We start from the raw sequence: 15,574 nt of genomic DNA, 5'->3' as shown, positions 1-15,574 counted from the left end.
TGAACTCAAGCTGTGGTGCCGTTCATCATCAGAACAGTACATCGGCAATGAGGAGCCATCTAAGAATACAGCACATAGTAAAATGTGAAGGTTGAAAACTAAGCACAACAGCTTTTAGAATGCATACTGTGAGGTGGTAGTGGCTATAAGGTAGAGTATTGTACATTTATAGACTTTGACCTTTGTGATTACCTTACTGTTAAACACATGACCAAGTGCAATACCAGTGGGAAATAATCCAGTAAAGCAAAACCTATCATAATTATGTTTCCACACAGGATAGCTTTTCACACTGCTGTGCCATTTTCTGCAGTACTGTGTGACTCCCAACACTAACCATCTCAAGCTGCAAAACACTGAGAATGACGAACAACATTGCCACATCATGTAATAACACTTGAAACTTTTCATATTGATTTACACTACACATGCAGCAAGAATTACACCATGTATTCAATGGAGTTTTCTAAAGCATACTGTACTATTTTGGGAATCATGATTGCGGTAAAGAGCTTTCCCTCCAATGCCACCAGATTTCATTCTAAAGTTTCATGACAGCAATTATGATTTAAGACGACATTTTATTTTCTTCAGTTTGGAGGAGACGTTTAATTTCAACCTGGGTCAAATATATAACTCAATTATTTTCAAATACTTATTTAATTTAATTGGTCTGGTTCAACGGAACAGTCCCAAAAGTGCAGAATTCAAGCTACATTAAGTGTACCTCACATATCTTAAATACTTGAAAGTGTGTTTGACCCAGGTCTTCCCATAGGGTTTTTCTGCACTAGAAGCCTATAGATCAGTGTTGCAGTATCGATACATACCACTGACGTTTCTCTAACTCATGGTCTGCGTCCCCCGACTGTTGCCCACCTCCATCTTCCCCAGTCCCCAGGGATTCCTCCTTGGAGCTCTCGCTATGAGACTCGGTGAAGAAAGTGTCCTCAGTGGTGTTGTTGACCAGAGGGGCCTTCTCCCCAGGGTCCTGAGGACTGGCTCCTGAGGCATTGTCTTTATCCATTCCAGTCAGAGAAGAGTCATCCTGAGCAGCAGGCCTGCCTTCTGGGCCAGAAGAGGGCTCCTCCTTGCACCCCTGGTTCCCATGCCCAGTGCCCGGGACCCGTCTCTCCCCAGAAAGGTTGACTGTCTCTGGGGAGGCCTTGGGAGCTCCAGAGAAGCTGGAAGGGTTAGTTACTAGTTGGAGGACGCGCTTGTTTGTCTTCTCTGTCCCAGTTGGGTTGGCAGGCCTGTCCTTGGAGGTCTTTGTGGTACGCGGTGTGGACGATGAGGAGGATGAGGACTGGGCCGTGCTCTTGGATGTGCCTCCAGTTTTCTTAGGATGAGAGGATTTGGCTGAGAGGAGAGGAAACTTCATTAGATTTATGATAAACACAACGGCAAAAACTGTCTAATGTCTTGTAGCATTTTATGCACCTTCATGTCAAATGACCTGCCCAGGCACTACAGATGAACATGAGCCTTTTGTCTAAGTCTCACACATGAACAGGTAATGATGCATTGTCCCTGACAAAAAACATATATTACTTCTATAGAATGTTGGGGGTCATGTGACGGAATAAAAAGAGTAAAATAATTATTATTATTTGGTTGGTGCTTATATTTGTCCTATTTCACACATGTTCAAGTGTGTATTATAAGCCTTCCTTTTTTTGCATATCCCAGCTCTCCCTGAGACACCTTCATAGAGTGGGGTCATGGCCAGGGTCTAAGTCAAATATTATTAGTGGCTGTGAAAGAGGTCGTAATGTGGATAAGCCATTTGGCAGATATACAAAAGCTATTCAAAACCAAATAAACTACTGACACTCAACAAGAGAACAATGTGCACTCAAAATTATTATAGGCAGAGGATAACAATGGATATTAAACAGAAACAGAAAGAGCCCCAAATCTGGCATTTCTTCTAAGAAACTCATAAAATATCAAGTTAGGCATGCCCATTACAATCAACACAATTGTTCCTGGGTAGTGCAGTTTACTCCAGTGGGGTCAAACAAGTCACATGCACGGACGCTGGCGCACACACAGACACGAGACATGGCCACATTGCCCTGGGAAACCAAACAATCCATGAACCAAATAGTCATGCACCAAAGACAAAAAAGCAAGGGTTTTCAGAAACCCTCGGAGGCTGGCAGGCAGGCAGGCAGGGGAACAAAGATGGGACACACAGTACACAGCGTATCTTATTGTAATGCTATGCTGTCTGAAAATGGAGAAGTCTCTGCACGCAACTCTCTGTACACACAACTCTCTGTACACACTCTCCTCACTTCCTGTTTCACAACAAGAACAATTAAACGTTCAACTACTGTAAATCCCTAGCCTTCTAGCATGGACACTACCATTCAATCCTAAAGGGGAACAAGGAGGGATGCACTGATGGGCAGTGGGAGGCCTTCCACATGCGAAGACGGGTACATTCTCCATGCCAACAGGGCTGTCTCCCAATCAACCAGTGCCACTGATACTCACCGTTCCCAATGTAATTGTTTCGAGGGTTTTGTTTGGGCGGCAGAGTGGAAGCTTGCTTGCCTGTGCTTTTTGGCAGCTTTTTAACACCAGCGGTCCCGTCCCTGCGCCCTGCTGTAGCCCCACCAGCTGATTTGGGAGGAGCGGTGGTGGGATGTTTTTTAGCCTCCCGCGTTCTGGCCTGGTTTCCTTTTGGAGTAGCTTTGATTTCATTCCTTACTAAGGGAGGTAGAGGAGGGGGGAGCAGAGCAACCTCTCCTGTAATTTACCAAACCCAGAGGGAGGGAGTCAGGGAGAGACAAACACAAGGGTGGGACCATGTAGAAAAATGTGTCTAGCTAATACTCGTAAAAGTCAGGAACGTAAAGTGGCTCCATCATGTGCATATCTAAGGTAGGAAGCGAAGTCTAACAGACATGACCTGACCTCCAACCTAATGTGCATTATGATGTTGGGAGAAGAAAAAAAAAATGGATACATTTACATATCAGGATATTATTTTAGATGATATATCATATTGTTTTGACAATATAGCACTAGTTGGCTGCACCAGCACCAAAACTCCAGTATCTTGTTCTCCATCTTCTTTTTAGCACACTTTTTTCATCACTTTTATTTCCATGACTGATCAAAACTCGTTGCGCCCTGTATGATACAATGTATGTATGTATGTATGTATGTATTTTTATTTATTTTATTTCACCTTTATTTAACCAGGTAGGATAGTTGAGAACAAGTTCTCATTTACAACTGCGACCTGGCCAAGATAAAGCAAAGCAGTGCGACACAAACAACAACACAGTTACACATGGAATAAACACAATATACAGTCAATAATACAGTAGAAAAAAAAGTCTACATACAGTGTGTACAAATGAGGTAGGATACCAGAGGTAAGACAATAAATAGGCCATAGTGGCGAAATAATTACAATATAGCAATTAAACACTGGAGTGATAAATGTGCAGAAGATGAGTGTACAAGTAGAGATACTAGGGTGCACAGGAGCAAAAATAAATGAAATAGATAACAGTATGGGGATGAGGTAGTTTGATAGGCTATTTACAGATGGGCTATGTCCAGGTGCAGTGATCTGTGAGCTGCTCTGACAGCTGGTGCTTAAAGCTAGTGAGGGAGATATGAGTCTCCAGCTTCAGGGATTTTTGCAGTTCGTTCTAGTCATTGGCAGCAGAGAACTGGAAGGAAAGGCGGCCAAAAGGAGGAATTGGCTTTGGGGGTGACCAGTGAAATATACCTGCTGGAGCACGTGCTACGGGTGGGTGCTGCTATGGTAACCAGTGAGCTGAGATAAGGCAGGGCTTTACCTAGCAAAGACTTATAGATGACCTGGAGCCAGTGGGTTTGGAAACTAATATGAAGCGAGGGCCAGCCAACGAGAGCATACAGCTCGCAGTGGTGGGTGGTATATGGGGCTTTGGTGACTGCATCCAATTTGCTGAGTATAGTGTTGGAGGCTATTTTGTAAATGACATCGCCAAAGTCAAGGATTGGTAGGATAGTCAGATTTACAAGGGTATGTTTGGCAGCATGAGTGAAGGATGCTTTGTTTTGCGAAATAGGAAGCTGATTCTAGATTTCATTTTGGAATGGAGATGCTTAATGTGAGTCTGGAAGGAGAGTTTACAGTCTAACCAGACACCTAGGTATTCGTAGTTGTTCACATATTAAGTCTGAACCTTCCAGAGTAGTGATGCTGGACGGCGGGCAGGTGTGGGCAGCGATCGGTTGAAGAGCATGCATTTAGTTTTACCTGCATTCAAGAGCAGTTGGAGGCCACGGAAGGAGAGTTGTATGGCATTGAAGCTCGTCTGGAGGTTAGTTAACACAGTGTCCAAAGAAGGGCCAGAAGTATACAGAATGGTGTCGTCTGCATAGAGGTGGATCAGAGCATCCCGGAGTCCCCTCTTCACTGTTGATGTTGAGACTGGTGTTTTGTGGGTATTACTATTTAATGATGCTGCCAGTTGCGGACTTGTGAGGTGTCTGTTTCTCAAACTAGACACTAAAGTACTTGTACTCTTGCTCAGTTGTGCACCGGGGCCTCACACTTCTCTTTCTATTCTGGTTAGAGACCATTTGCGCTGTTATGTGAAGGGAGTATGAAGGGAGTAGTACACAGCGTTGTACGAGATCTTCAGTTTCATGGCAATTTCTCGCATGAAATAACCTTCATTTCTCAGAACGAGAATAGATTGACGAGTTTTAGAAGAAAGATCTTTGTTTCTGGCCATTTTGAGCCTGTAATCGAACCCATAAATGGTGATGCTGCAGATACTCAACTAGTCTAAAGAAGGCCAGTTATATTGCTTCTTTAAATCAGGACAACAGTTTGCAGCTGTGCTAACATAATTGCAAAAAGTGGTATCTAATGATCAATGAACCTTGTAAAATGATAAACTTGGATTAGCTAACACAAAGTGCCATTGGAACACAGGAGTGACAGTTGCTGATAATGGGCCTCTGTACGCCTATATACAGTTGAAGTCGGAAGATTACATACACCTTAGACAAATACATTTGAACTCAGTTTCACAATTCCTGACATTTAATCGTTGTAAAAATTCCCTGTCTTAGGTCAGTTAGGATCACCACTTTATTTTAAGAATGTGACATGTCAGAATAATAGTAGAGAGAATGATTTATTTCAGCTTTTATTTATTTCATCACATTCCCAGTGGGTCAGAAGTTTACATACACTCAATTAGTATTTGGTAGCATTGCCTTTAAATTGTTTAACTTGGGTCAAACATTTTGGGTAGCCTTCCACAAGCTTCCCACAATAAGTTGGGTGAATTTTGGCCCATTCCTCCTGACCGAGCTGATGTAACCGAGTCAGGTTTGTAGGCCTCCTTGCTCGCACACGCTTTTTCAGTTTTGCCCACAAATTGTCTATAGGATTGAGGTCAGGACATGGTATTAGCCACTCCAATACCATGCCTTTGTTGTCCTTAAGTCATTTTGCCACAACTTTGGTAGTATGCTTAGGAACATTGTCCATTTGGAAGACCCATTTGCGACCAAGCTTTAACTTCCTGACTGATGTCTTGAGATGTTGCTTCAATACAGCCACATCATTTTCCGTCCTCATGATGCCATCTATTTTGTGAAGTGCACCAGTCCCTCCAGCAGCAAAGCACCCCCACGAAATTATGCTGCCACCCCGTGCTTTACAGTTGGGATGGTGATCTTCGGCTTGCAAGCATCCCCCTTTTTCCTCCAAACATAACGATGCTCACTACGGCCAAACAGTTCTATTGTTGTTTCATTAGAACAGAGGATAGTTCTCCAAAAAGTACAAACTTTTTATCCCCATGTGCAGTTGCAAACCATAGTCTGGCTTTATTATGGCGGTTTTGGAGCAGTGGCTTCTTCCATGCTGAGGGGCCTTTCAGGTTATGTAGATATAGGACTCGTTTCACTATGGATATAGATACCTTTGTACCGGTTTTCTCCAGCATCTTCACAAGGTTCTTTGCTGTTGTTCTGGGATTGATTTGCACTTTTCACACCAAAGTACGTTCATATCTAGGAGACAGAATGCATCTCCTTCCAGAGCGGTATGATGGCTGCGTGGTCCCATGGTGTTTATAGTTGCGTACTATTGTTTGTACAGATGAACGTGGTACCTTCAGGCATTTGGAAATTGCTCCCAAGGATAAACCAGACTTGTGGAGGTCTATAGTTTTTTTTTCTGAGGTCTTGGCTGATTTCTTTTGATTTTCCAATGATGTCAAGCAAAGAGGCACTGAGTTTGAAGGTAGGCCTTGAAATACATCCACAGGTACACCTCCAATTGACTCAAATGATGCCAATTAGCCTATCAGAAGCTTCTAAAGCTATGATGTCATTTTCTGGAATTTTCCAAGCTGTTTAAAGGCATAGTCAACTTAGTGGATGTAAACTTCTGACCCACTGGAATTGTGATACAGTGAATTATAAGTGAAATAATCTGTGTGTAAACAATTGTTGGGAAAATTACTTGTGTCATGCACAAAGTAGATGTCCTAACTGACTTGCCAAAACTATAGTTTGTTAACAAGAAATTTGTGGAGTGGTTGAAAAACAGGATTTAATGACTCCAACCTAAGTGTATGTAAACTTCCGACTTCAACTGTATATATAAAATATATACAGTACCAGTCAAAGGTTTGTACATCCCTACTAATTCCAGGGTTTTTCTTTTTTCGTAATATTTTCTACATTGTAGAATAATAGTGAAGATATCAAAACTATGAAATAACCTTTTGGTAACTACATGATTCCATATGCGTTAAGTAAAAAACAAACAAAAAAAGTTAAACAAATCAAAATATATTTTCTTCAAAGTAGCCACCTTTTGCCTTGACGACAGCTTTGCCCACTCTTGGCATTCACTCAACCAGCTTCATGAGGTAGTTACCTGGAATGCCTTTCAATTAACAGGTGTTAAAAGTTATTTTATGGAATTTCCTTCTTATTAATGCGTTTGAGCAAACCAGTTGTGTTGTGACAAGGTAGTGTTGGTATACAGAAGATAGCCCAATTTGGTAAAAGACCAAGTCCATATTATGGCAAGAACAGCTCAAATAAGCAAAGAGAAATGACACTCCATCGTTACTTTAAGACATGAAGGTCAGTCAATCTGGAAAAAACCATCAAGTGCTATGATGAAACTGGCTCTCATGAGGACCGCCACAGGAAAGGAAAACCCAGAGTTACCTCTGCAGCAGAGGATAAGTTCATTAGAGTTACCAGCCCAGAAATTGCAGCCCAAATAAATGCTTCACAGAGTTCAAGTAACAGACACATCAACATCAACTGTTCAGAGGAGACTGTGTGAATCAGGCCTTCATGGTCGAATTGCTGCAATGTAACTACTACTAAAGGACACCAATAAGAAGAAGAGTTTTGCTTGGGCCAAGAAACATGAACAATGGACATTAGACCGGTGTAAATCTGTCCTTTGGTATGATGAGTCCGAATTTGAGATTTTTGGTACCAACCTCCGTGTCTTAGTGAGACGCAGAGGTGGTGAACGGATGATCTCCGCATGTGTGGTTCCCACCGTGAAGCATGGAGGTGTTATGATGGTGATTTGCTGGTGACATAGTTAGTGATTTATTTAGAATTCAGGGCACACTTAACCAGCATGGCTACCACAGCATTCTGCAGCAATACACCATCCCATCTGGTTTGAGCTTTGTGGGACTATCATTTGTTTTTCAACAGGACAATGACCCAACACACTTACAGGCTGTGTAAGGGCTATTTGACCAAGAAGGAGAGTGATGATGCTGCATCAGATGACCTGGCCTCCACAATCACCCGACCTCAACCCAATTGAGATGGTTTGGGATGAGTTGGACCGCAGAGTGAAGGAAAAACAACCAACAAGTGCTCATATGTGGTAACTCCTTCAACACTGTTGGGAAAGAATTCCATTATAAGCTGGTTAAGAGAATGCCAAAAGTGTGCAAATCTGTCATCAAGGCAAAGGGTGGCTACTTTGAAGAATCTCAAATATAAAATATATTTTGATTTGTTTAAACCTTTTTTGGTTATTACATGATTTCATATGTGTTATTTCATAGTTTTGATGTCTTCACTATTATTCTACAATGTAGAAAATAGTAAAAAAATAAAGAAAAACCCTTGAATGAGTAGGTGTGTCCAAACTTTTGAATGGTACTGGTACCATCTAGTATGGACTAATAAAGTATATCTTATAGAGTAGGATCATTTCTCTTTACATTCTTCTCATCACGACCAAGCTCCTGCTGCCTTCAATAAAGCAACAGATTATTGCTCTCAGTGCCCGGGCACTTTAGATGAGACATTGTCCGGGTATCTGCCCTGATAGGGCGCCAAATGACTCCATAATGAACTGAGGCCTCATTTGAATCAGTCTTCCTGACCCGCACTGACCAGCTGAACCACTCTGAATGTGTTGTTGGAGAGAGCTCTAGCTGGTCATCCCAGTTTGTCTTTGGTCAGCAGTATTAAGTGGGCAGCTGTATTCTTTTTTATTTAACCTTTATTTAACTAGGCAAGTCAGATAATAACAAATTCTTATTTACAATAATGGCCTAGGAACAGTGGGTTAACTGCCTTGTTCAGAATGACAGATTTTTACCTTGTCAACTTGGGGATTCGATCTAGCAACCTTTTGGTTACTGGCCCAACGCTCTAACCACTAGGCTACCTGCCGCCCCAGCAGTAGATTGGCCTACTATTGATCTGAAGAGGCCAGAGCTCTGGCTCCAGAGGCCCATATTGTTATGGTCAGTAGAGTACTGAGGGCCTTTGATCATTGCAGAAGTGACAGCCTCCTTTTGTCTGCAGGGCTTAAGAAAAGGGGATTTCTGCTCTTTCGTTTCCCTATCTGACTGTTAAGGGGATTTAACATAGGTGTATCTGGATACATTCTGCTGGAGTGTGCAGCATTATGCCTATCAGTCAGGGGCTACTGCTAAAAGATCAACAGCAATGGAGACGTGTTAATAGATATGGGATGGAAAAAATAGAATTGAGGAACCCCCACAACACTTAAAAAGCTTCAGATGGCAATACTCCTGCAGGTCTAAAAGGGTGATAATGACCATTAGTGGATGGGTTATTGCTCTGTTCAGACTCCTGCTTGGAGGTCAAAGCCAAAATAGGAAGCGCTAGTGGACACATTATTCAATTGGAGCTCACCGAATGGATTTAGACCATGCCATTTCATTTAGCTCTGGCCTGCTTGCAGACAAACATGTTAAACGCATTCCAGTATACCTGCTTTGTCCTCCACATTCTCCGACCCTTTTGTCTTCTCCTCCAAAGGTGTTTGCGGAGACTCCATGTCAACTTTGACCTCATCTGACCCCACACTAGGCGTTGCATGGCCATTTAGATTCTCAGAGTTCACTGGCTCCTCTGGTGCAAATGAAACATTTAAGAGTTAGCAAGGGGTGAGAATGGGGTACATTTTAGCTGACATTACCTGACATTTAACTGACAGCTATTTTACTACATCCATTAATTATACAGTACACACAAGGAATGTAAGAAGAAAGGAGGCTTCCGTCTCGAGACATTTACCATTAGATTAGCTCCCCTAAGAACAAAATTACATTTGTCTTCCTTGACGCAGATTTGAGGTAATGTTACATTGGTGTTAAACAATGCGTGGGAGGGGACTACAGTACAGTGTACCAGGAGGACACAAACAACTTAGACGGAACTGCAGTTTGGGTTTCTTCCCCATCGTAGCAACAGCTAACATCAGGTGGTATTCCACTTCCTGATGACGTAGAGGAAAACGGGGGTTTGGGGCGGGACTTCTACTCAATACTATAATAAACAAATGGAACACTTAGCACACTGTTAGATTTCATACATTTTCCCGCCATAACTCACCTTGATCGGGAATGAGAACGCCTCTTCTTATCAGCTCCTCTCGACTTTGCCTCGTGGAGATTTTCCTCTCCAGAACTATGGAGATGAGCATGGCAGAGTTGTTAATCATTGACCAGATGCAGTCATTAATTCTATGCCTTTTGCAATGACAGGGGAGGATATTACCCACTGCACCCCCCCCCCCCCCCCCCACACACACACCCTAAATTAGGGATTAAATAAAAGTACAGGAACAATTACACAGATGAATTGATTACAACATGCCATGTGAAAGATGAACAGCTTAGGGAAATGGTTCCATGATGCAGTCGGGAAAGTAAGCCCATTAAATATGTAAATTATGATCCCTCGAAGGCTTTATGGAACTCCGATTCTCTATCATGTTTTATTTATTTATTTATTTCACCTTTATTTAACCAGGTAGGATAGTTGAGAACAAGTTCTCATTTACAACTGCGACCTAGCCAAGATAAATCAAAGCAGTGAGACACAAGGAACAACACAGAGTTACACATGGAATAAACAAACACGTAGTCAAATATACAATATAAAAAGTCTATATACAGTGTGTGCAAATGAGGTAGGATAAGGGAGGTAAAGCAATAAATAGGCCATGGTGGCAATATAATTACAATATAGCAATTAAACACTGGAGTGATAGATGTGCAGAAGGTGTGTGTGCAAGAAGAGATACTGGGGTGCAAAGGAGCAAAATAAATAACAGTATGGGGGATGAGGTAGTTGGATGAGCTATTTACAGATGGGATATGTACAGGTGCAGTGATCTGTGAGCTGCTCCGACAGCTGGTGCTTAAAGCTAGTGAGGGAGATATGAGTCTCCAGCTTCAGTGATATTTGCAGTTCGTTCTAGTCATTGGCAGCAGAGAACTGGAAGGAAAGGCAGCCAAAGAAGGAATTGGCTTTGGGGGTGAACAGTGAGATATACCTGCTGGAGCACGTGCTATTGGTGGGTGCTGCTATGGTGACCAGTGAGCTGAGATAAGGTGGGGCTTTACCTAGCAAAGACTTATAGATGACCTGGAGCCAGTGGGTTTGGCGACGAATATGAAGCGAGGGCCAGCCAACGAGAGCATACAGTTTGCAGTGGTTGGTAGTATATGGGGCTTTGGTGACAAAACGGATGGCACCGTGATTGACTGCATCCAATTTGTTGAGTGGAGTGTTGGAGGCTATTTTGTAAATGACATCGCCGAAGTCAAGGATCGGTAGGATAGTCAGTTTTACGAGGGTGTGTTTGGCAGCATGAGTGAAGGATGCTTTGTTGCGAAATAGGAAGCCGATTCTAGATTTAATTTTGGATTGGAGATGCTTAATGTGAGTCTGGAAGGAGAGTTTACAGTCTAACCAAACACCTAGGTATTTGTAGTTGGCCACATATTCTAAGTCAGAACCGTCCAGAGTAGTGATGCTGGGCGGGCGGGCGGGCAGGTGTGGGCAGCGATCGGTTGAAGAGCATGCATTTAGTTTTACCTGCATTTAAGAGCAGTTGGAGGCCACGGAAGGAGAGTTGTATGGCATTGAAGCTCGTCTGGAGGTTAGTTAACCTGTCTGGGAACGGGGTTCTGCGGAACCCCTCGCCAACAGCCAGTGAAATTGCAGGGCGCCAAATTCAAACAACAGAAATCTCATAAATCACATCTCAAATATACAAGTATTAGGCACCATTTTAAAGATAAAATTCTCGTTAATCCAGCCACAGTGTCGGATTTCAGAAAGGCGTTTACAGCGAAAGCTCCACAAACGATTATGTTAGGTCACCACCAAGTCACAGAAAAACATAGCAATTTTTCCAGCCAAAGAGAGGAGTCACAAAAAGCAGAAATATAGATACAAATTCATCACTAACCTTTGATGATCTTCATCAGATGACACTCATAGGACTTCATGTTACACAATACATGTATGTTTTGTTTGATAAAGTGCATATTTATATCCAAAAATCTAATTTTACATTGGCGTGTTATGTTCAGTAGTTCCAAAACATGCAGTGATTTTGCAGAGAGCCACATCAATTTACAGAAATACTCATAATAAACATTGATAATAGATACACCTATTTATTATACATGGAACTTTAGATAAACTTATCCTTGATGCAACCGCTGTGTCAGATTTCAAAAAAACTTTACGGAAAAAGCATACCATGCAATAATCTGAGTACGGCGCTCAGAGCCCAAACCAGCCAAAGAAATATCCGCCATGTTGTGGAGTCAACAGAAGTCAGAAATAGCATTATAAATATTCACTTACCTTTGATGATCTTCATCAGAATGCACTCCCAGGAATCCCAGTTCCACAATAAATGTTTGATTTGTTCGATAAAGTTAATAATTTATGTCCATATACCTCCTTTTGTTAGGGCGTTTGGTAAACAAATCCAAACGCGCGTGCAAGTCCAGCGGAAAGTTCGGACGAAACGTCCAAAAACTCCATAGAAACATGTCAAACGATGTATAGAATCAATCTTTAGGATGTTTTTAACATAAATCTTCAATAATGTCCCAACCGGAGAATTCCTTTGTCTGTAGAAAAGCAATGAAAGGCGAGCTAACTCTCACATGACCGCGCGTCACGAGCCCATGGCTCTCTGCCAGACATCTAACTCATCCCCCTCTCATTCAGCCCCCCTTCACAGTAGAAGCCTGAAACAATGTTCTAAAGACTGTTGACATCTAGTGGAAGCTTTAGGAAGTGCACAATTACCAATATCCCACTGTATCTTCAATAGGGGCTGAGTTGAAAAACATCAAACCTCAGAATTCCCACTTCCTGGCTTGATTTTTTTTCTCAGGTTTTTGCCTGGCATATGAGTTCTGTTATACTCACAGACATCATTCAAATCGTTTTAGAAACTTCAGAGTGTTTTATATCCAATACTACTAATAACATGCATATATTAGCATCTGGGACTGAGTAGCAGGCAATTTACTCTGGGCACGCTTTTCATCCAAAAGTGAAAATGCTATCCCAATGAAGTTAACACAGTGTCCAAAGAAGGGCCAGAAGTATCGTGTCTTCTGCGTAGAGGTGGATCAGAGAATCACCAGCAGCAAGAGCGACATCATTGATGTATACAGAGAACAATGTCAGCCAGAGAATTGAACCCTGTGGCACCCCCATAGAGACTGCCAGAGGTCCGGACAACAGGCCCTCCGATTTGACACACTGAACTCTGTCTGAGAAGTCGTTGGTGAAACAAGCGAGGCAGTAATTTGAGAAACCAAGGCTGTTGAGTCTGCCGATATGAATGTGGTGATTGACAGAGTCGAAAGCCTTGGCCAGGTCGATGAATACAGCTGCACAGTATTGGCTTTTATCGATGGCGGTTGTGATATCGTTTAGGAACTTGAGCGTGGCTGAGGTACACCCATGACCAGCTCGGGAAACCAGATTGCATAGCGGAGAAGGTACGGTGGGATTCGAAATGGTCAGTGATCTGTTTGTTAACTTGGCTTTCGAAGACCTTAGAAAAGGCAGGGTAGGATAGATATAGGTAGCAGTTTTGGTCTGGAGTGTCTCCCCCTTTACATTTTAGAAAGAGAGAGTCCAGATTGTCTAGCCCAGCTGATTTGTAGGGGTCCAGATTTTGCAGATCTTTCAGAAAATCAGCTATCTGATTTGGGTGAAAGAGAAATGGGGGAGGCTTTGTCAAGTTGCTGTGGGGGGTGCAGGGCTGTTGACCAGGGTAGGGGTAGCCAGGTGGAAAGCATGGCCAGCCGTAAAAAAAAATGCTTATTGAAATTCTCAATTATCATGGATTTATCGGTGGTGACAGTGTTTCCTAGCCTCAGTGCAGTGGGCAGCTGGGTGACGGGTGGTTGTTTGACCGTAGACCCATTACAGACACAGGCAATGATGCAGTGATCGCTGAGATCCTGGTTGAAGACAGCAGAGGTGTATTTGGAGGGCAGGTTGGTTAGGGTGATATCTATGAGGGTGCCCGTTTTTACGGATTTGGGGTTGTACCTGGTAGGTTCATTGATAATTTGTGTGAGATTGAGGGCATCAAGCTTAGATTGTAGGATGGCCGGGGTGTTAAGCATGTTCCAGTTTAAGTTAAGGTCACCTAACAGCACGACAGCACTTAACATCATTAATAGTACTTGCATGACAATCTCACAGTGAAGTGTTACATGAGCCTTTAGGTGAGATTGTGTTTGTGTTCAAGAGAATGGATTAGTACTAACTAGAGGTTGTCCAAGGTATGAGTAAACTGCATAGGACTAATACAATACCTGGTATGACTAGGGGTGTGGAGGTCTTGACATTTTATCAGACGGTTATTGTCATGCAAATGACTGCCAGTCTCACAGTAATTGACCTTTTAATTAACATTAAAACACGTTTAGCATCTCCAGGCCTCCACGCATAGGCCTACAAGCCACTGATGCGCGTCTTTGGAACATTTACATATTAAAGAGTAAAATGAATCCATTTACTATACATCACAATAAATCCATTTTTTAGGCAGGTCTAAAGAAACATTATGATATTAATAAAATGTATTTCAGAAGAAAAGAATATGAGTTGTCCTACGGTATGTTATCTCGCTATGTGCCATACCATAGGCTGTAGGCTTGTTCATTTAGCAGACAAGATATTGCTTACAAATCCTGTGCCATTATTTTATATTATATGATTTTATAGAAAGAAGAATATAATTGACCTTAGCTGGATAAAATAGAAAATATATATTTTCCCATTCTGGAGTGAGTGAGCATATGGAGTGGCTATGTTGAGCGTAAAAGTTATAATTTGAAACAGGTCCTTATGCTAGATTTAGAGTTATTTGGCCACTTTAGTTGTGAATGATACAAACCTTAGAATGTATATGGGACTGCATGGTGCGTCTATAGGCTATTGAAGACTTGAGAAAGCCACAAAAAAAGCTTGCACTCTGTTCCTTGCCTCAGGCTGCACACACTCTTCTCTCTTTTTTTCACCTTTATTTAACTAGGCAAGTCAGTTAAGAACAAATTCTTATTTTCAATGACGGCCTAGGAACAGTGGGTTAACTGCCTGTTCAGGGGCAGAACGACAGATTTGTACCTTATCAGCTTGGGGGTTTGAACTTGCAACCTTCCGGTTACTAGTCCAACGCCCTAACCACTAGTGACCATATTTCACCCATCAGACTATTCTAAATGTAATCTTGTCTTCACTAATATGTCAAAGTTGTTTAGATTTAGAATGGCCCATTATAAAATGGGCAAGAACAGGTGTAGGGGGAAAAATAAATGTCATCCACATGCACTCGAATGGAGAATGGAGGCCGCTTTCCCATAGCTTGTTTTTCAATCATGCAGGGTAGGCTACTCTGGTATTATAGTGGAGCATGTGCTTAATATGAGCAGCTGAAAACTAAATATAGTAGCAGATGGGATCCTCCTCTTTTTAGTGGCAACCATCAAAACTCTGCTTTCACACTGGGCTCATAGGAACACCCATTTCACTCCACTGTTTGAGGAGCATGCAGCCTCTCGCTGTGCGACAGGTTTTTTCCGCCCAAACTCTGTATGCCATGGGCTGTCCAGCCCTGTTCCTGCAGCTTCATTTGGGAAACAAAGTCAAATCTGTTAGGGAATATTGATAGTAACTTTTTTTCGCAAGAAAACATTTCATTAAACTATTGACAGCCCGCCTCTCTGCACGCTCG

The 15,574-nt window shown here is 42.3% G+C and overlaps 1 protein-coding gene across 4 annotated transcripts in view; it reads right to left on the bottom strand.

The window, feature by feature from the left end:
• The window catches only part of phactr2 (phosphatase and actin regulator 2), a 56,861-nt gene that overhangs the window by 10,909 nt on the left and 30,378 nt on the right, over positions 1 to 15,574 (bottom strand). For 2 of the 4 annotated variants that reach the window (XM_021576315.2, XM_021576314.2), the window contains exons 3-6: positions 9,898 to 9,972; positions 9,274 to 9,414; positions 2,503 to 2,757; positions 831 to 1,359 (exon numbers count right to left, since the gene is read on the bottom strand). In XM_021576315.2, coding sequence (XP_021431990.2) covers positions 831 to 1,359; positions 2,503 to 2,757; positions 9,274 to 9,414; positions 9,898 to 9,972 — 1,000 coding nt within the window. The remainder of the gene's footprint in view (positions 1 to 830; positions 1,360 to 2,502; positions 2,758 to 9,273; positions 9,415 to 9,897; positions 9,973 to 15,574) is intronic. The other 2 variants (XM_021576316.2, XM_021576317.2) reach the window with 2 other exon arrangements.

The sequence above is a fragment of the Oncorhynchus mykiss genome, chromosome 20 (genome assembly GCF_013265735.2).
Source record: "Oncorhynchus mykiss isolate Arlee chromosome 20, USDA_OmykA_1.1, whole genome shotgun sequence".
Lineage (NCBI taxonomy): Eukaryota > Metazoa > Chordata > Actinopteri > Salmoniformes > Salmonidae > Oncorhynchus > Oncorhynchus mykiss.
This window is presented reverse-complemented; position numbering and strand designations above follow the sequence as displayed.